At 54.1% G+C, this 19419-nt stretch overlaps 1 protein-coding gene across 16 annotated transcripts in view; it reads right to left on the bottom strand.

Moving 5' to 3' along the window:
- POU2F2 (POU class 2 homeobox 2) overlaps positions 1–19419 on the bottom strand; it is a 36684-nt gene that overhangs the window by 8669 nt on the left and 8596 nt on the right. For 7 of the 16 annotated variants that reach the window (XR_009692454.1, XM_061139426.1, XM_061139428.1 and 4 more), the window contains exons 2-12: positions 18649–18714; positions 18498–18532; positions 18301–18357; positions 15359–15475; positions 14831–15100; positions 3250–3355; positions 3065–3156; positions 947–1108; positions 545–686; positions 314–462; positions 47–223 (exon numbers count right to left, since the gene is read on the bottom strand). Coding sequence is in view for 15 of the 16 variants with exons in the window: in XM_061139426.1 (XP_060995409.1) it covers positions 47–223; positions 314–462; positions 545–686; positions 947–1108; positions 3065–3156; positions 3250–3355; positions 14831–15100; positions 15359–15475; positions 18301–18357; positions 18498–18532; positions 18649–18714 (1373 nt within the window). In the remaining variant the exon portion in view is untranslated. The remainder of the gene's footprint in view (positions 1–46; positions 224–313; positions 463–544; positions 687–946; positions 1109–3064; positions 3157–3249; positions 3356–14830; positions 15101–15358; positions 15476–18300; positions 18358–18497; positions 18533–18648; positions 18715–19419) is intronic. The other 9 variants (XM_061139427.1, XM_061139429.1, XM_061139436.1 and 6 more) reach the window with 3 other exon arrangements.

The raw sequence follows: 19419 nt of genomic DNA, 5'->3' as shown, positions 1-19419 counted from the left end.
TGCCAGAACTCGGAGACCCCTCCTCCCCGTGCGGGGCTTTTGGTACCAGGTGGGGGCTGTAGCTGGCCGGCTTGCCCGGACTGGGCAGCATGGGGGCCGCGCTGCAGGGGTTGATGCGTTTCTCCTTCTGGCGCCGGTTGCAGAACCAGACGCGGATTACTTCCTTCTCCATGTGCAGCTGCTCTGCGATCAGCAGGATCTCCTCTGAGGTAGGCTTCTGGTTCTGCGGAGAGAGAACTCGTCAGTCAGCCCCGGGAGCATCCTGTCGCCAGCCCTCGGGGCCGCCCGGGGTGGGGGCGGGGTGGGACCTCACCGCTAGAAAACTCTTCTCTAAGGCGAAGCGGACGTTTGTCTCGATGCTGGTCCTCTTCTTGCGTCTCCGGCCGGGGAGCCCGTCGAAACCTAGGCTGGGGCTGCTCAGCTGGTTGGGGCTGGGCAGGCTTGAGTCCACAGACATAGTCTCTGTGTCCGGGAGGATATGGGGGCATGAGAGGGTGCCTCCCCTGGCCCACCGCCCGCGCGGGAACCCCAGCCCAAGTCCCACCTGCATCGTTGAGCCACTTCTCCAGAAGGGGCTTGAGTTTGCACATGTTCTTGAAGCTCAGGTTGAGGGCCTCGAAGCGGGAAATGGTCGTCTGGCTGAAGTCGTTGCCATAGAGCTTGCCCATGGCCAGGCCCACGTCACCCTGGGCCGGTGGGGCGGGGATGGGATGCCGGTCAGGGCCGGGCAGAAGACTCAGCCCCGCCCATTAGATGATTCTACCCTCCCCCTCCCTTCATCCCACCCACTAGGCAGCTACGATCCCTGCCCTTCACTCCGCCCGCCATCTGGCCACGCCCTCTACTCCGCCCACCAGATAACGAGGCCCCACCCCTCCCGCCACCAGAGGGTCCCGCCGCCTTGTCATCCCACGTCCACCGCCTATCCTGGCGGGCGGCCTCAGACCTGTGTGAAACCCAGCTTGATGCGGCGTTGCTTGAAGGTGCGAGCGAACTGCTCCAGCTCCTCCAGATCACTGGGCTCCTCGGGATGGGATGGTGGCTCCAAGCATTTGGGGGGCTGCGGGTGTGAGAGGTGCGGGTCGGGCAGCGTGGGGCGGGTCACAGCCTGGTGGGGTGGGCAGGTGGGTGGGATGCAGGGCCGAGGACCAGGATGGGGCTCAGCCTTGGCTGCTCAGTCCCCCTCCCTCCCTGCCGTCCAGACTCTCCCTGCAGACTCCCCTCCACCGCCCCCAGATGGCTCCTCCCCACTCAGAAGCTGACCTCTGCTGCCCCACAAGGGCGCTCTCACTGCCCGAAATTCTCTGCACATTCCCTCCCGGCCTGCAGACTCCCGTAAGGAGCAGCCATCTCCTTCCTCCAAAGGCTCTTTCCATGGGGGTTCACTGTTGTAGCCTCCTCTCAGGCAGGAAATCAAGGACTGGCTCTGCTATCCAGTTGCTGGGGACTCAGGCAAATTTCTTAATCTCCCTGGGTCTCAGTTTCTCCCTCCGCGGAATGGGAACAATCATGGCTACTCTACCTACCCCATGGGGTTGTTGGTTAAAATGACTAGGCTGCAAATAAACTAAAAATTAAAAAAAAAAAAAAATAGGGAGGGACACTAGGGGAATTTACAAGGAAGCAACAGTTCTCTCTGGAATGCTTCGTTTCCCTAAAAATGAAACATCTAAACAGGTGGTGGGTGCAGGGATGTTGGACACACAAGTCGTTGATCCATTATCCAAAAACCTCAGGGCCAAATGTGTTTTAGAATTCAGAAATTTTTCAGGTTTTAGAAAGTCTGCATGGGGCATATATCACAGATAAGGTAAACTCTCCCTCAATTAGAGTCAAGGCATTACCCTATATTCAGACATGTCAACAGCTGTCAGCTAAGGGTGAACATCACACAAGAGGGATAAAGAAGTTATACGCTGCCTCAATTCAGGTTAAGACAGGTTTTGCAGCCAAATGACTTCCGGTGGCCACATTACAAGAGCAACTTGATTTTCTGAGCATTTTGGATTCTAGTATTGTAACTAAGTCCTGTATTAGTATCTACACTTTTCCGGTTTTCTGAAATAGTTTATGTATTTTTTGAAAGGGCTGTTTTGAAAAATAGGTAGGAGGGAACTCTGAAATTGTAATTATGAAAGAGTATGAAAGAATATTATCAAAGTTGGGGGCTTCCCGGGTGGCTCAGGGTTAAAGAACCCGCCTAACATGTAGAAGACACAGGAGACGCAGCGAGTTCGATCCCTGGGCTGGGAATATTCCCTGGAGGAGGGCATGGCAATCCACTCCAGTATTCTTGCCTGGAGAACCCATGGACAGAGAAGCCTGGCAGGCTACAGTCCACAGGGTTGCACAGTCAGACATGACGGAAGCAACTGAGCATGCACTCGTGATCAAAGTTTAGACGCAGGCAGCAAACTAAAAGAGAGGCCATGGGGACGAGACAGCCTGGAGAGCTCACACCATGCGGGAAGGGGCCTGTGCTCATACCCTCTGAATGCAGATCCAGCCTTCCCATAGCTTCTGCTTTGTCAAAAGAAGCTGGAAATCTGGGAATTTTGCTGACAACTAACTCAATTTTTCAGTGTGTGAGGGCCACCGTTTGCAGTCTCTGGTCTAGGAAGGGGACATGAACCAACAGACGCCTTCCTCAGGGAACCCCACCCCCCACCCCACTGGAGTGCTGGAGGAGATCTGAAGCATTTGTGATCTAAAGGTTTATGAACCCCCTGAAATTTTGTGTTTGTGCACTTGTGCCTTTTTGGGGTAGTGGGAGGTCAGACTCAAATCTTCCATTAGATTCTCCAAGGAATCCATGTGCCTGCAAGGGTTAACAGCCACTGGTCTGGCTGACTTCCCTTATTCTGTGAAGGAGCAAGCCAACTTAGAGACAGCAGCTTGCCTAGGGTCCCACAGCAAATCAGTAGCAGAACAGCGCTGGGCCCTGAGGCTTCCGACCCCCATCCCGGCCCCCATGGCTGTGGGTGGGCCAAATGGGAAGCAGACCCTCACTCCTCCAACTTCACGCCTTTCACCCCCACCCCGAAGCACTCAGTAGACCACTCACCTGTGTGGGCAGCCCTGCCCGGGGCTGGGAGGTCAGAAGAGCTCCCTGGGTTTGCTGAGGTAGCTGGAATAGATTTGGCGTCGGTAGCAGGCCTGGGAGGACAAGAGGGACCACACGGGGTGAGGGGGGGCATCGGGAGTCATGTGGAGGTGTCGGGGGAGGCCGTCCAGGGTAGGGGGTCTTACCTGGCTGACTCTGCTGGGCCTGTGGCAGCAGGAACTGAGCAGGTGGCTGGAGGTGGTGACCTGGCACAAGCACCAGCTGCTGGAGCTGGAGGAGCTGCTGGATGTCCTGGCAGGGAGGAGGGCGGACAGAAAGACAGCCTGAGTCCTGGCCCAGTTCCTCCCTCAGCATCCCCCAAGCCCCAAGTGGTGCTCCCCAGGGCCGGATGGCACCAGTCATCAAGGGATGGAGCGCAGGTCGCTGGACACACCCTGAGCTGAGGGCGCCTGAAGGGCCCGAGCATCCTACATGTGCCATCACAGGAGAGCTCACTCTTTATTTACCTTTTCTTTCTTGATGGGATATTTGCCTTGTCTTATATTCCCACAGAACAGATAGAATCGCTTAAAAATGTAAATCAGACCAAGTCTTCCTTCCTTTTAAAACACTCCTAAGGCATATGATATCATGCCTGGAATTAGCTTTAAAATACTCCAGCCCCTAGTGACCAGACTCTTGAGAATCCCTTGGACTCCAAGGAGATCAAACCAGTTAATTAATTCTAAAGGAAATCAACCTGAATGTTCATTGGAAGGACTGATGATGAAGGTGAAGCTTTGGCCACCTGATGCGAAGAGTCGGCTCATTAGAAAAGACCCTGATGCTGGGAAAGCTTGAAGGCACGAGGAGAAGGGGGTTCAACAGAGGATGAGATGGTTGGATTGGTTGGATGGCATCACGAACTCAGTAGACATGAGTTTGAGCAAGCTCCAGGAGATAGAGAAGGACAGGGAAGCCTGGTGTGCTGCAGTCCATGGAGTTGCAAAGAGCTGGACACAACTTAGCGAATGAACAACAAGTGGCTGATTAAATTGGCACAATCACTTAGGAAAACTCTTTGGCATTGTTATGAGTTGAATTGTGTCGTTCCCCCCTTACCCTCTAAAAAAAAGATATGTTGGAATCCTAACCTCCCCAGGACTCCAGAGGGTGATGTTATCTGAAAATAGTCTTTGCAGATGATCATGTTAAAATGAGGTCATTAGGGTGGGCACTGATCCATTATGACTAGTATCCATATAATCCGGGGAAATTTGCAAAGACAAACATGGACAGAGGGAAGATGACATGAAGAGATGCAGAGAGAAGGTGGTCATCTGCAAGCCAAGGAGAGAGGCCCGGAACAAATCCTTTTCTCCAGTCCTCAGGAGGAACCAACCTTGGCTACACCTGGATTTTTAAATTCCATTTGTATGTGTGGCTCAGAGCATATAGAATCTGCCTGCAGTGCAGGAGACCCAGGTTCAATCCCTAGGTCAGGAAGATCCCCTGGAGAAGGGAATGGCAACCAACTCCAGTATTCTTGCCTGGAGAATTTGATGGACAAAGGAGCCTGACAGGCTACAGTCCATGGGATCACAAAGAGTTGAACACAACTGAGCCACTAACACTTTCACAGACCAAAAGAGATCCTCAGGGGCTTCTAGAGGCCTGGCCATACTCAACTTCTTGATCTGGGTACCTGTTAAATGGGTGTGCTCAGTTTGTTAGTCTCATTGAGCTGTATACTTACGATCTGTGTACTTTTCAGTAGTTTTCATTTTATATTTATTTATTATTGTTTTGGCCACGTCGTGTGGCTCATGGGATCTCAGTTCCCCAACAAAGGAATGAACCCAGGCTCACGGCAATGAAAGCCTGGAATCCTAGCCACTGGGACACCAGAGAACTCCCTGTCCTCTTTTCCTTAAAAGGCCCTGAAAGTTATATAAACTTTGGCCCCACAAAACTGTTCCCACCTTGCTCTATGCTGCATTTCTCAGAATGCAGTGCATGTGCCTGTGATCTCATTTCCTCCACTACACTGAAACTCTAGAAGGTAGAGGCCATGTCTTATTCTATTTGTATCCCTAACCCTTAGCATCCCCAGTGGCTCGGCAGTAAAGAATCCGCCTGGAATGCAGGAGACCTGGGTTCAATCCCTGGTTCAGGAAGATCTCCTGGGGAAGGAAATGGCAACCTACTCCAGTATTCTTGCCTGAGAAATCCCTGGGACAGAGGAACCTGGCGGGCTACACTCCATGGGCTCGCAAAGAGTTGGACATGACTGAGTGACTAAACACCACCACCTCACCCTTAGTAGAGCCTGGAAAGCCCCCATTAAGTGTCCACTGAATTGAATCCAAAAAGTAAGGCCAGAAATAATCTTGTTAGTAGCATTGTTCTGATTTTGAGTAACTCTCAGCTTATTGATTAAAATAAATAAATAAGAATAAGAATAAAAAGATTTGCTAACTCTTGTCTCTCTGGGAGTGTGACTCTCAGGAGAAATCCCCCTTTATCTCCAGAAGGCTGAAAGAGAGGTCTGCAAATTTCTTTCTGAATCAGCAGGGAGAGGGCAAAGATGGGGAAATGCATCGCCATTTGTGTGGGTCTCACAGTGAGGAGTTGCATGAGAACCTTAACTAGTCCCCCACCCACCAATACTCAGACCACGAACTGGGGGATCAGCCCTGATTCCTCCCTCCATTCCTCTCCCTTATCCATCCAGTCTATCCACAAGTCCTACCAAAAATTTTTTCGTATCTTTGTTTTGGCCGAGTGTCACAGCTTGCAGGTTCTTAATTCCCCAACCAGAGATCGAACCCGTGACCCCTGGAGTAGAAGCACAGAGTCCTAACCATTAGACTGCCAGCGAAGTCCCCTACCAAATTTTTTTTTCAAATTTTTTCCTATACACTTTTGTGCTCTGAATTCTTCAACATCTGCCAAAACCCACCCCCTCTTCTCAGAATTAAAAGAAACAAACAAACGTGCAACATAAACTATATAGAGCTTCAAAGCAAATTACTTATATTAAAATACAATCATCAAATATATTTTTGACTGTGATAAACAGTAATCAATGGGCTTCTTTGTTAACCCATTAAATAGGAGCAAGCAATGAGCTGGATGACTACTATAATTTCAAAGCAATGATTGAAAATTATATTTTAAAAGATCTGCAACAACTGTAATACAATATGGAAATATCCGTGCATTCTGTGGGTGACAAAGTCCAAGCGCTCCCAACACTACTGTGCTCTGCTGCCTTTATGCATACCAGAAGGAGCTACTACGTTTTCAGTGAGAGGATAGTGAAAACCGAGACATAATTTTTTCCCATCCAAGTTCATGGACTCTCACCCCTGAATTCTATCCACAGACCCCTGTTGGGATGGTCTGTGGAACCCAGGTTCTTGTTCTAAAATATTAATAGAGGGAATTCCCTGGTAATCTGGTCAGAATTCTGCACTTTCACTGCTGGGGCCTGGGTTCGACCCCTGGTCAGTATTGAAGAACTTGCAAGCTGCGTGGCAGCCAAAACAAACAAAAAAATAAAGCCTCTACAACTTGCCATTGAATTTTTTTTTTTTTTAGCTGCCACACAGCTTTTGGGATCTTTGTTCCCTGACCAGGGAGTTCACATGCGGCAACTAAAGATCCTGCCTGCTGCAATTAAGACCTGGCACAGCCAAATGAATACATACGTACATACATCAGTGTGTGGGAAAAGAGAACGAGAGAGGAGATTCTGGGAAGAGCAGTGAGCTGCCGCAAGACCAAGGGTTAGCCAGTAGGGAGCGCCATATCTCCACAACCTAGCGCCATCTGAACCGGCTAGCCATCTGAAGCCACTTGGGGGCGTGTTAGGACCGAAACAGGCCGTGGAACAGTTAGAGTAATCGGAGGCATGCCTGCTGGACCCCCGCTGGGATATTAGTGGATCATCTGCTCTGTCCCTAACCTTCGAGAAAAACCAGAACAGAGGGCTAGCACAGCCTATCAAAGCTGAGAAGGAAAGGGCCACATTCTTGCTCATCGCTGTCATCTGATCACCCCCCTGCCCCAGAGCAGGGCGGTACAGGTGATACATGAATTTTCAGCAAATGCATAAGATAAATCTTAGGACTGATGGTGTCTGGGTGCCAAACGACTGGGTTTTGCCCCAGGCAGGATCTTGGCCGCAGACTGGGGGCAGAAAGACTGAGACAGGGCGGTTATATGACCTATGGGTGAACTGCAGTGTAATCGCCCACTGGGCTGGTTCCACCTGGGGGGAGGAGGCAGCCTTGAGAAGGAACTAGAGGCACCCGGGCCAAGCCCAGCAGGTGCAGCGCCTCACTCCACCGCACAGGCCGACCCCCCTGCCCCCCAAGACTGGCCTCCACACACACCGACAGCCGCCCCAAGAGGAAGGTGTCAGCGCACATGTCTACATTGGCTTGCCCTCCCTGATAGGGCAAATTACAACCTGTTCTGGACACTGTGCTGCCAGGACATGAAGAACCTGAAGTGAGGTCGAGTGCGGAGGATGGGAAGGGATGGGGGCTGGGAACTGTGTAAAGTACACTGCAGTGACTGTGTGAAAACCCAGCAGTGGAAGGGGCCACTTTGGGGGGGCAGAGAGCATCCATCCTGGGGGCCGCCTGGGTGACACTGCACCCCCACCTGCTCAGAACAGCATGGAGGGAGTTCCCACAATGGGTAGGAAGGTCACCTGGGGGGTTCAAGGGTCCCTTTCATCTGAGAACCATGACGATTTGAGTCTTGGATGTTGTGCCTGCTTCATTTTTTAGGGCGGGGGCACTCTTCACAGCTTGTGGGATCTTAGTTCTCCAACCAGGGTTCAAACTCGGGCCCTTGGCAGTGATAGCACATAGTCCTAATCACTGACGTGTGTGCACGCACAGTGGCTCAGTCATGTCCAACTCTGAGACCCCAAGCTTCCTCTGTCCATGGAATTTTCCTGGCAAGAATAATGGGAGTGGGTTGCCATTTCCTTCTCCAGGAGATCTTCCCAACCCAGGGATCGAACCTGTATCTCCTACATTTGCAGGAAGATTCTTTTACCACTGAGCAACCACGGAAGCCCCTTAAGCAGTGCACCACCAGTGAATTCCTGAGTGACTTGGGGGTAAGCCAACTCTCTCTCTGGGCTGTACTGTCTAGGGTAACAATGCATGGTGTCCTGGAATACCTGGGCTCTGGAGCCAGCCAGACACCTGACTGTCCTTTACACACCTGAGACCACGGGCAGTTCTTTACCCTCTTTAAGCCTTAATTTCTTCAACTGACACCTCAATAATTCTTATCTCATGGGGCTGTTAAAGAATTAAATGAGACAATGCATATAGAACATTTAGCCTGATCCCTGATTCACTCAAGGGGTTCTCCTTAAACAGCAGTCATTTTACTGAGTCATTTCTCTCGGGGCCTCAGTTTTTCACCTATGTGTACATGCATGCTAAGTCGCTTCAGTCGTATCTGACTCTTTGAGACCCAATGGACTGTAGCCCACCAGGCTCCTCTGTCCATGGGCTTCTCCAGGCAAGAATACTGGAGTGGGTTGCCATTTCCTTCTCCAGGGACTCTTCCTGACTCAGGGGTCGAGCCCGTGTCTCTTATGTCTCCCACACTGGCAGGTGGGTTCTTTACCACTAGCACCACCTGGATCGCTCTTTCATCTACATAATGAGAGTAATAATGTCTAACTCTTCACTGGGTTGTTTTGAGGCCTGAGTAATATTATTATTCTCAAAGCATCTCGAAATCCAGAACATACTCCCCCAACACAAGCATTTGCTGGCACTGCACCCTCACGTCACCCGCCTCATGTCACCCCATGCGCTCTCGAGGGCAGGAGCCCCATGGGTCCATCCTCTTCCTGGAAACTGACAACTTTCAGCTCCCACCCAGATCTTCCACCAAGCTTCAGCCTCCAATATCCATCTGCCTATTTGATGTCTCTACTTTTGGGTGATTAACAGACTCTCTGAACCCTACCATGTCCAAAGTGAAACTCCTGGTTCCCCAGCCCCGCCCTCCAAAACACCCTGTTCCTCCCCTGCCTTCCCCAGCTCAGGAAACCATCTCACCACCACCCAGTCACTGAAGCCAGAGTCCCAGGAGTCACCCTTGACCTACAGGATCCATACAAAATAGCATGCTGGACCCCACCTTCACTCTCATCGCCTTCAGGGATGCCTACAAGGGCTTCCCACTCGGCTCCTCGCTTCTAGTCCATTCTACCCACAGCAGCTGGAAGGAGCTTTGTAAAGGGTCAGTTGGGGCACACTCCTAACCTGCTTTAGCAGCCCCACTGCCTCCCATCACACCCAGCAAACCTTCCCAACTGTTTGATCTTGCCTACGAGACGCTGCAAAAGCCAGTCCTGCCTGCCTCTGCTATGGCCCCTCACCTCCCACTTGTCTCCCACTCACTCTGTTTCACACATTTCACCTTCCTCTGTGCCCTGAACAAGTCAAGCTGGTTTCTACCTCAGGACCTTTGTGCCTGCTGTTGCCCTTTCCTAAGCTCTCCTACTGCCTTCATGCCTGACTCATTCAGGCCTTGGTTCTCAAAGGCCACCTTCTCAGTGAAGCTTTTCCTGACCACCCTTTGAAAGTGACTTCCTCCCGCAATTCAGGGAAGAATGGATACATGTGTATGTATGGCTGAGTCCCTTAGCTGTTCACCTGAAACTATCACAACACTGTTAATCGGCTAAACCCCAAAACAAAATGCTTTTGGTGTTAAAATCAATAAATAAGGGTTCAATCCCCGACCCAGTGTGCTGTGCAGCGCTGCCAAAAAAAAAAAGTGGCTTCCTCCCTCTAGGGCAGCACCCTGTTTCATTTTCTTCATTACACTTATGCTAAAACCGTCTTGTTTTGCTGGTTTGTTGACTTGTTTACTGTCTGTCTCTCCACTAGAACATAATAACGTCCTCAAGGGCAGCCCCCTCTGCCTTGCTCCCAGCTGTCCCCTCAGGGCCACGAACGAGAGCCTGGCATACACAAGGTGCTCAGTAAGTGTTAGCTGAATGAATAAATGACTATGACTCCTCCAGTCCCCTCCACTGGGGGAAGCTCTAAAGGCTGCAGTTACAGGTGGACAGAGGTGGCCTGTCTGTGTATACCCCCATCCCCCAGAGGTTGGCCCTTGCCACGTGGAGCAGCGACTGGGGCAGAACACGGTGGAACAGAGAACCAGTCAACAGGGAGGAAAAACACCCACGTGCCAATTGCATATAACATCCCATGCTGTTGTTGTCAGTCACCAAGTTGTGTTGGACTCTTTGAGAGCCCGTGGACTGCAACCCGCCAGGCTCCATGGGATTCTTCAGGCAAGAATACTGGAGTGGGTTGCCATTCCCTTCTCCAGGGGATCTTCCTGACCCAAGGATCGAACCCACATAGACTGCACTGGCAGAAAGATTCTTTACCATCGGAGCCCAACATTCCATGTTACCTCATGCTAAAATTCCAGGATAGACAAGCCACAACAGATTCCCAGCCCACGAGTCCTGGAGTGACCGGTGAGCCTTGGCCTGGCTCCTGGACTGTGGGGCTTGGGGGTGTATGGTTGAACACCTCCGGATGGGTGCCTGGGCTCACCTGGCATCCCCCAACTCTTCTCTAGTGGCAGGACTCATCTCCTCCTGGGGTCCTGCCCTTCCCACTCTCATGTCACGTAGTCCAGGTGGGACTGAGCCCACCTTCTCAGGGTCAGGAGACAATGACTCTTGACAATGGGTGTGTTTTATCTCCCTGGGCACGGTGGCTGCAAGGCTAGAAGTGCTGGTATCCACTGTGACTGCCTCGGAATGAAAAGGAAGACAGATCCCTGGGGCCGGGTCTGATATTCTAGGCTGGGTCTTTTCAGTGGCCTGAGCCAAATACTCCCTCTTACTCTTTAACTGCCTAGAGGGGGGGTTGTGGCTGCACTGACACCTCCTCCCACCTCATCCTTTATTCGCGCCCACCCACTGCCCCCCCCAAACCTGCCCCACTCTCTCACTTTGCATTTGCCATTCCCATGCCTGGAACCCTTTCCCCCACTCATCCACCTGGCACACTCCTACCTGTCCCCCCTTGGTTCAGATGCCACCTCCACCGGGAAGCCTGCCCTGATTCCCTCAGGCACAGCCGCTTTTATTTTCCTGTGTCCCACCACTCCCAGCAGGTTTCTCCCAGTCACCTTTCTTCACTATGTCCTACCTGCCTAAAAGATCTTATTGAGCTCTATTTGCTGCGGCCGTAAGATGAAATGGGGACATCCCCCAACTCCCCAGGCTCTCCAGACACAAAATGATGTTTTAGCAGTGAATATAAATGTTCAATCAATGCCTCTCATACCCTAGACATTCTGAATGACTCCCCTGGAGAGATGTCTTCCCTACCCTTGATTGAAAAGCTGCGGCAAAACATCCCTCATTGATTCAGTAAATATCTGTGAAGCCCCCTCGGTAGAAAGCACTGTGCCCAGTGCTGACCGCACAGAGTGTAAAATTGTATTAGAGAGAATCCTGTGGTCCAATGGTTAGGACTCTCTGCTTTCACTGCCAAGGGCTCGGGTTCATTGCCTGGTCAGGGAACTGAGATTCCACAAGACATGTGGTGCAGCCAAAAAAAAAAAGTCAGTGGTAAAATGGTATTATAATCACCTCTTCATCTGTTCAAGATGGGAAAATGCAAGGAAGGCTCCTGCCACGCTGACCGACATTCCTGTTTGGAAGCCGGCGTTACAGGGACAGAAGCCGGGCTTTCTCTCTGACCTTCATAGACAATCTCACAGCGACAGGGCCATGAAGGGGCTTTCGCCTTTCTTGCCTGCATGTGTGCTAAGTCACTTCGGTCGTGTCCCACTCTGTGGGGCCCCATGGACTGTAGCCCACCAGGCTTCTCTGGCCATGGGTTTCTCCAGGCAAGAATACTGGAGTGGGTTGCCATGCCCTACTCTATGGGGTCTTGATGACCCAGGGATTGAACCCGCGTCTCTTAGGTCTCCTGCATTGGCAGGCAGGTTCTTTACCACTAGTGCCACCTGGGAAGCCCTTTAACTTTCTTAGAACTTCTCAAACATTTCTTGGTGGCTTGTTGGTGTGTCTGTTTCCCTACAAGACTGGGAGCCCCTTGGGGGACAAGGCTCTGTGTGAGTCATGCCTGCTTCCCGCCAGGGCTCGACACAGGGAAATATCTGTGAACTGAGGGCGGGACGGAGCTGAGCAGGGGCGAGAAGTTAAGTGGCCCCGGCATGCACAAGACACAGGCTGGGAAGAGAGTCAAGCCCAGGCCAGGCTGGCTGTGACTGCAGCGGGGCAGCGAGCACAGGAGGACGTGGTGCCCACCGCGGCTGGGGCACAGGCAGCTTGGTTTCCTGCTCCTGGGCTGCCCGGGATAAACATTTGCCTGCTGGGGAAGTGAGATCACGGGGCGATGGAACTCCCAGGAAACCACCTCAGCCCAGCTTGGCACTCGCAGGGGACAGATGAAGATCAGAACTGGGGGAAGCTGGGGCAGGCAAAGTGAGAGGAGAGGGCTGGGCAGGAGGAGGCCTGGAGAATCAGAGTGCAGGCAGGACAGTGGGTGGCAGAGGGTCAGCCTGCTGCTCCTGGGATCTGTGGGGAGTCTGGAGGCGCTGGCTGAACAGGAGCATCTGCTGCTCCTAGGGCTGATGGCCTGGCTGGGTCTGCACTAGGCTGCCCTGTCCCTCTGCCCTCCCTGTAGTCTGTGTTCCTTCAACAGAGACTTTCGAGGGCCTATTTTCACACAGCCTTTGGTGATCAGAAAGCAGAAAATCAAACCAGCGAGAGAAAGAGAAGTCATGGAAGACTTCCTGGAGGCACAGGCTCCTGAGCTGGAACTTAAAGGAAGAGGAGGAGCTGACCAGATAAAGAGAGGGGGCTGACTTCCAGATAGAAAGGAGGACAGAGATTGGAGGAGCCGAGTGAGGAGCCCTGAGCCTCAGCACTGCCCAGTGAAGAGAGGTGTGTGCTGCGAGGCAAATCACAAGGGTCTCTAGTGGCCGGGAGGGAAGGGTGCCAGAGAGGGGCAGCAGCCCCAGATCATGTGGTTACAGCTCTGGACTCCTGGGCTGGCAATGCCCCTTGAGCTCACAGTATGACCTGAGGCAGGCGAAGTCACTTCACTCCCCCAGAGCCTCAGGCATGATGAGGGTCTGTGGGTTCAAGGCGGTCGTGTTAGCACAGTGCCTGGTACCAAGGCCACGTCCGACAGACTACATGGGGCAACAGTGGCGAGCCAGGCATTGGGAGGATCTGTTTGGGAAAGTCACTATAGAACAGTGAAGCCAGATTGCTCTGTGTTGCTGAGAAGCCAGTGGCAGGAAGAGCTAAGAAGGCAGAAGTGTGCTCCGTATTAAGGACAGCCCCAAATAAGAGTGCTGGCCAGCAGTGGAGCCGGTCCATCAGAGGCTAACTGCTGCCAAGGGAACAGCCTCGTGGGTGCTGGACAGCTCCCTGGTGCAGACAGCACAGGCCGCCAGGGGATTCCTTGGGAAGGGGCGGAGAAAGAGGAGGATCCCAGGAAGAGTCACTGTGAGAAACTCAGGGCTGTGGGAAGTTACACAGGGTCCCTTGCTCTAAGGTTTCCTAAGGCCCTTGGCTGTCCTACAACACGGGTCACAGACTCGAATGCTATATGGAAACAAGGTGAACAGCACAGATGGGGGACACGGCAGGTGCGGAAGGAAGGGGCGCACCAGAGAGAGCAGCCTATCAAGAGGAGGCCTGCCCGACTGCTACTCAGCTCCTGTCAGCCATCCTTACGGGAAGTCTGCGGGCCACTGCCAACAGTTGAACTGGCCACTGCCCCGGTTGGATGTGTTCCCTAAAAAGATATGATGGGAATTCTAACCCCTGGTGCCTGTAACTACGACCTGGTTTGAAAACGAGGTCTTGGCAGATATGATCAAGTTAAAATGAGGTTATTAGGGTGGGCCCTAATTCAATGGCTGCTGTCCTTTTACAAGGAGGGGAAACATGGACACAGAGACCGACACGCACAGAGAAGATGGCCATGCAGTGACGGGGGCAGAGATTGGAGTCATCCATCTATGAGAAAGTCAGCCATTTCCCGTACCACCAGAAGCTGGAAGAAGCAAAGAGGGATTCCCCCTAGAGCCTTCACAGGGAGCCCAGCTCTACTGACACCTTGATTTTGGACTTCTGGTCTGACATGATGCATTTTGGTTGTTTTAAGCCACCCCATTTGTGATACTTTGTTGTGCCAGGCCTAGAAGCTAATATGGCCCCTCATGCATGATTTCACGTAGACTGGAAGTCTGTAGAATTGGGAGACAGAACGTGGCATTTCCTGACCCATACATCACGGACCTCTTTCTGAAAGAGGGTCTCACTGAATGAGCCAGGGGACATGATGTGGGGACACTGATTCTAAGTCTCAGCCTTTCATTCGGGGCCCACACACAGGTCCTGCTCACTGAGGTGACCCCAGGTTTCCTCTGCTGTAAACTGAGGATGACGTGTCAGCCTCCCAGGTGGCTGGGCCCCCTCAGCGAGGTGCACAGAAATTGGGGAGTCAGGCACTCCCATCACATGGAGGGTGTCCTCCCTCCAAGCCTTGCTCTACACCCCAATGATTGGTGGCAGCGTGTCCCAAAGCTTCCTAGGGTTGCCGGGGGACTGCCCGGCCAGGGGCTGGGGTCAGAATGGTAAATGGTAGCCGGGGACCAGCCAGCATCCTGCACAGTCTCGGGTCCTCGGCCGGGGGAGGGTGCTCCCCTGGGGGCCGCCCTTACCTGTGCTGTGAGTTGGATGGGCTGGGACAGGGTGAGCTGTGGGGTTCCTGGGGGCTGGCTGGCAGACTGTGGTGGTGGCAGGTCGCCTCCCCCGGAGGAGGAGGAGGCTGGGGGCTGCGAGGTCGAGGAGGAGGAGGAGGAGGAAGAGGAGGAGGAGGTGGAGGCTGCGGCGGCGGCGGCGGCGCTGGACTGCTGCACGGCGGCGGCCAGGAGCTGGGCCTGCGCTTGCTGCAGGAGGAGCTGCTGCTGAGCCGGCATCAGGGCCGTGAGCTGCGGGGGGGGGGGGGGGGCGGGGCCGGGGCGGGGCCGGAGGAGGAGCGTGGGAGGAGCAGAGAAGGCAGAGAGGGGTTAGTTGGCGCCTTGAGCCAAGCGGGTTACCAGGCAGAAGAGGCAGGCGTGGACAGAGTGACCGTGGGACTGGCGGGATACCCCAGGCCACCGTGGGTCCTGTAACAGACGGGAAGCGGCTGGCCTGTTTCCCCTCACCCCCCAACATCGTCCCCCATCCCTGTGCGCCCTGGTACTTACTCCGGCTAGCTGGCTGCCAGTCAACATGAGCTGGGCCTGGGGCAAGTGTGGCTGAGCCGGCTGCGGAGGCGGGGGTGCTGCTGGGGCTGTGTCGCCGCTGGGGTCTTCAGCCTTGATCTGGGGGGGAGAGAGGCAGGGTCCGGGACCCCAGAATGTTAGGTGGAGGCCAGAGAGAATGCCCACCTGCGAACCAAAAAGAGGGCACGTGTGTGGCAACGCCAGCCCCGCGCTGGCACGGAGAGGAGCAGACTGGGGGGTGGGGGCGAGGTCTGCAGGGGCCTGCTAACCGCTCAGTTTAGCCTCAGTTTCCACATCCGTCAGAAAGGTTAACACACCTTCTGCACTCAAATTCCCAACAGGAGGGCGTCACCTTCGGAGAGTACTTTTACCCTCTTGGGGGTCAGTTCCCTATGTGTCAAATGGGAAATGACGCCTGGGGGACACAAGGGTTCTGGGTACCACATCCCTCATCTGCTTTAGCGCAAAGTACATCTCTTGTCTGTCCAGTGGAACAAGACTTTGTTGGAAGAAAGGGTCTTAAGGTATTAAAGAAAAATCACCGCCTTAGAATATGGGTCACCAAGTCAAAGCCTAAGGAAATAGGCAGATGACGCAAATGGGTGATTTGGGCAGGTGTGGACGGAGTGGGCTGGAAAGAGCATGCCCGCCTGCATTAAGGGGGGCCTAACCAGCCCCCACTCTGCTCCTACCAGTAAAATTCTAAGAAACACGGCAGGGTGTTTGCAGGCCAGATGTGGTTCAGGTCTGCCAGCTGTCAGCCTCCACCCCAGAGTCCGCTGAGCCCCTCCTCGTCTCTCCATGGGGTACACAGATGCATCTGCATCCACCACGTATGACAGACCAGCTCACAGTGGTCTCTAGGTCCCTGCCTTCTTCCCCTCCCACACAAAAAGCCAGACAATGGTGGGCTGGCCTGAGAAGTCTATTGGTAAAAGACACATGGCGTGGGGGTGTGTGGCTTGATGGGTCTCACTCTCGGGCCCAGAGGGGAATATTAGGTATCATCCTTCAGCCCAATGTCCCAACAACGTCTTGCAAAAGAAGGTCTATAGAGGGAAAGCGACCTGTGCAAGGCAACACAGTGACTTGGCAGGAGCGTGCATGGCGTTTGCGACACAGACTGAGGCTGACAGACAGACAGAGGCGGGGGAAAAGCCAAATAACGGAGAGTGAGTGCCATGCCCCAGGGGTGGGATCCAAGTGTCAGAAAGTCTAAGGGGAACGCGGATGCAGTGTGAAACAGCGGAATTAGAAGCCAGGGCCATGGCTGCCCTCCTGGGGAAATTAAAGGACTTCTGGAAGTCTGGTCATCTTCTGTTTTTCGATCTGATGCTGACGACACACGTGTTCAGTTTGTGAAAATCCAGAGTTGTATGCCAAGGATCTAAGTGTGTGTCATATTTTAATGAAAGGTTTTTTAAAAACTAGGCTTCTCGGGGCTGTTTCCTTCTCTCTGGGTCTGCTAAGAAAAGTCTTCATTAGGTGCAAGGATGTCTCTAATACCTTCCAACCCTGGCTCACCTTCCTTTCTAACAAATAAAGAACTAGTCTCAGGTTTAGACCCTACACCAGGCAAAAATCTCTGGGTAATTTTAATAATCATTGTCTTTATTTCCATGGCAAGTGATTCTGGTTTTCCATTCATGAAATTTCCATTAAAAAAAAAAGTTTTATTTTAGCTGTTGAGAAAGCAAGCCAGTTCATGAGTTGATCATTGTTGAAGCCGAGTGACAAGTTACCTGGAGGTTTGTTTTCGTTATGGTCTTCCTTCTACTTTTGTATCTGTTTCACATTTTCCGTAATAAAATTTTTTTTAATTGAACCAATTTAACAAAATTGTGATGTAAATAATTATACAGGGTGGAGTGTGCATCTGTCTGACATCCTGAGGGAAAGACTACACAGAATGGATGCAGTGGGATGGAGCAGCAAGCGCAGGGAGTGCAGACCAGATGTGGACGGAGACCTGGTGCAGAAGGGAGCGAGGACCTTTGCTCCCCTGGCCCCCACTGGTCTCCTAGGGGAGAAGCAGGGCTGCTGTGGGGCATTCAGATGAGGGTGGGGCAGGGCTGGGGGCGGGGAGGGGGGCGATGGATGCTCCTGGCTCTGAGGGCAGAGGCCAGAGCCCAGCTTGAGATCAGAGTGAAGCTGGTCAGAGTCAGGGGCCTTCTCCCCAGGTCATGTCTGTGCACTCTGAACCGGACACCTGTCAAGAGGTCCCCCAATCTGCCCGCCCCTACTGCCGGGTTAGAGGAGACTAAGGAGCCCGGAGTGACAGGGTGACTTTCCCACAGTCTCAAAGCACCTCCGGGCCCCCCACCCCGTCCTCCGATCACCACTGGTCAGGGTCAGGAGTCCCGCCCGGGCTCCCTCTGCCCCTGCCCCATCTTCAGGCCTCTAGATCAGCCGGCCACCACCACCAGACTGGAGGGTGAAGACCCAGGCACCAGACATCTCCTGAAGCCCAGCTGTGCCCAGCAGCAGGGCCCCATCTGGATGTGGGATTTGCTCCATCTGACCACTTCCGGTCCCCCCCGCTGTCCTCTCCTGCAGCATCATCACTGGATCTGCCCTACCTGCTCCCCACTCCTGGCCTGGCCCCGAGTGTGTACATTGGGGGGGTGGGGGTGGGGCGGGCCCCTGTTCGGTCAGGGAAGTTGGGATGGGGGCGGGGCCCTCAGCTTCCTGTTGTTCATCGCCCTGGGGCTCTGGGGGGGATTTCCCTGGCCACCCCCACCCCCCCAGGGAAGGGGAAGGAGCCCTGGTGAGTCACAGGCCTGGGGCGGGAGCCTGAGGGTGAGAAGGGGCGGGAGGAGTCCTGTCACCAAGGTGCCAGGCCCCAGGCCCACAGCAGGCATCTGGGACCCTCTACCAAATGTCATACCTGAGCGGTCACCCTGGCTGCTCTGACCGGGGCTTACCTTGGTGCTGGGGCCAGTCGGGGACACGGAGAACGGGGAGGTCTTATTCTGGGGGTTCTGCAAAGAGCAAGTGGGGGTGGGCGATGGGAACAGTGAGATGAAGCAACTTCTGACACCCTGCCCCTGCCCCTGCCCCACAGAGCTCCGCTCTGCTCCCTTTTGCCCCTCTCCCCGCTACCCATTCGCTGCCTTCTGACCTGATGGTTAGTGTCTGGTCCATTTCTTTCAGTGTCTGTAATGAGAGGGACGACGGGTGAGTTGTCACCAGCCCCCGACCCTAAAACCCCCGCCGCGCCCCTGCCTCCGCCCGTGGTAACCTCTGCCCTCCCTGCCCCATTCCCCACTTACCTGTGTGCTCTGAGGGGGAGTCCAGACCTTGCTTCTCGGCCTCCAGGGGCTTAGACATTCTTATTTCTGAGGACAGATGAGGGATGCCAGTGGGGTAAGGGTGCGGAAGCCAGTAGGGCTCTGGGGCCGCTCCCCCAGCACCACCCAGCCTCTCCCGCCATACCCCGACGTTCCCTGCCACCTTGCAAGTGTCTCTTTCTGGGAGACATGCCCTCTGCTCCAGGCCCCTGCCCTCCACCGGTAGGACAGGAGAGGAGCCTCTTGGCCCCTCTGAAAGGTGGCACAGGGAGGGTCACCTCCAACCCCCTGAGAGACCTGGGGCAGGGCGGGAGGTGGGGTTGGCCCTTGGTCCTGGGGAGGCTCTGGCCGCCCGGGGTTGGGGGAGGCTGGTGATGCTCCGAAGGAGCGACTCAGCATTGGGCCTCCTCGCAGCGGCCGCCCAGGCGCCCATCCTGCCCCACCAGGTTTCGGTGAGGCATGTTTTCCACTCTGAGTAGGGCCTGGGAGGTGTGAGGGACGGCAGCATCCCCCAGGAGTGAGTCCTCAGATCTCCGGTGTGATTCAGCGCCCCAGGCCCCCTCCCCGGCCCACCACTTTCCCGTCCACTCCCCCCTCCGCCTCCCTTTCAGGCTGGGCGGCCCCGCTCTCATCTCTGTGACTCTAACTCCAACCCCATCTGCTTCTGCCCTGACCTCGTCCTCAGACCTAACCCTAGACTACAGCCTTACCTGGGACTGCAGCCCTTAATCCAACCTGGAGCCCCCACCCTAC

This window comes from Dama dama, chromosome 4, assembly GCF_033118175.1.
Source record: "Dama dama isolate Ldn47 chromosome 4, ASM3311817v1, whole genome shotgun sequence".
Classification (NCBI taxonomy): domain Eukaryota; kingdom Metazoa; phylum Chordata; class Mammalia; order Artiodactyla; family Cervidae; genus Dama; species Dama dama.
Note: the sequence above shows the minus strand (reverse complement) of the source record. Positions and strands in the feature narration are given on the sequence as shown.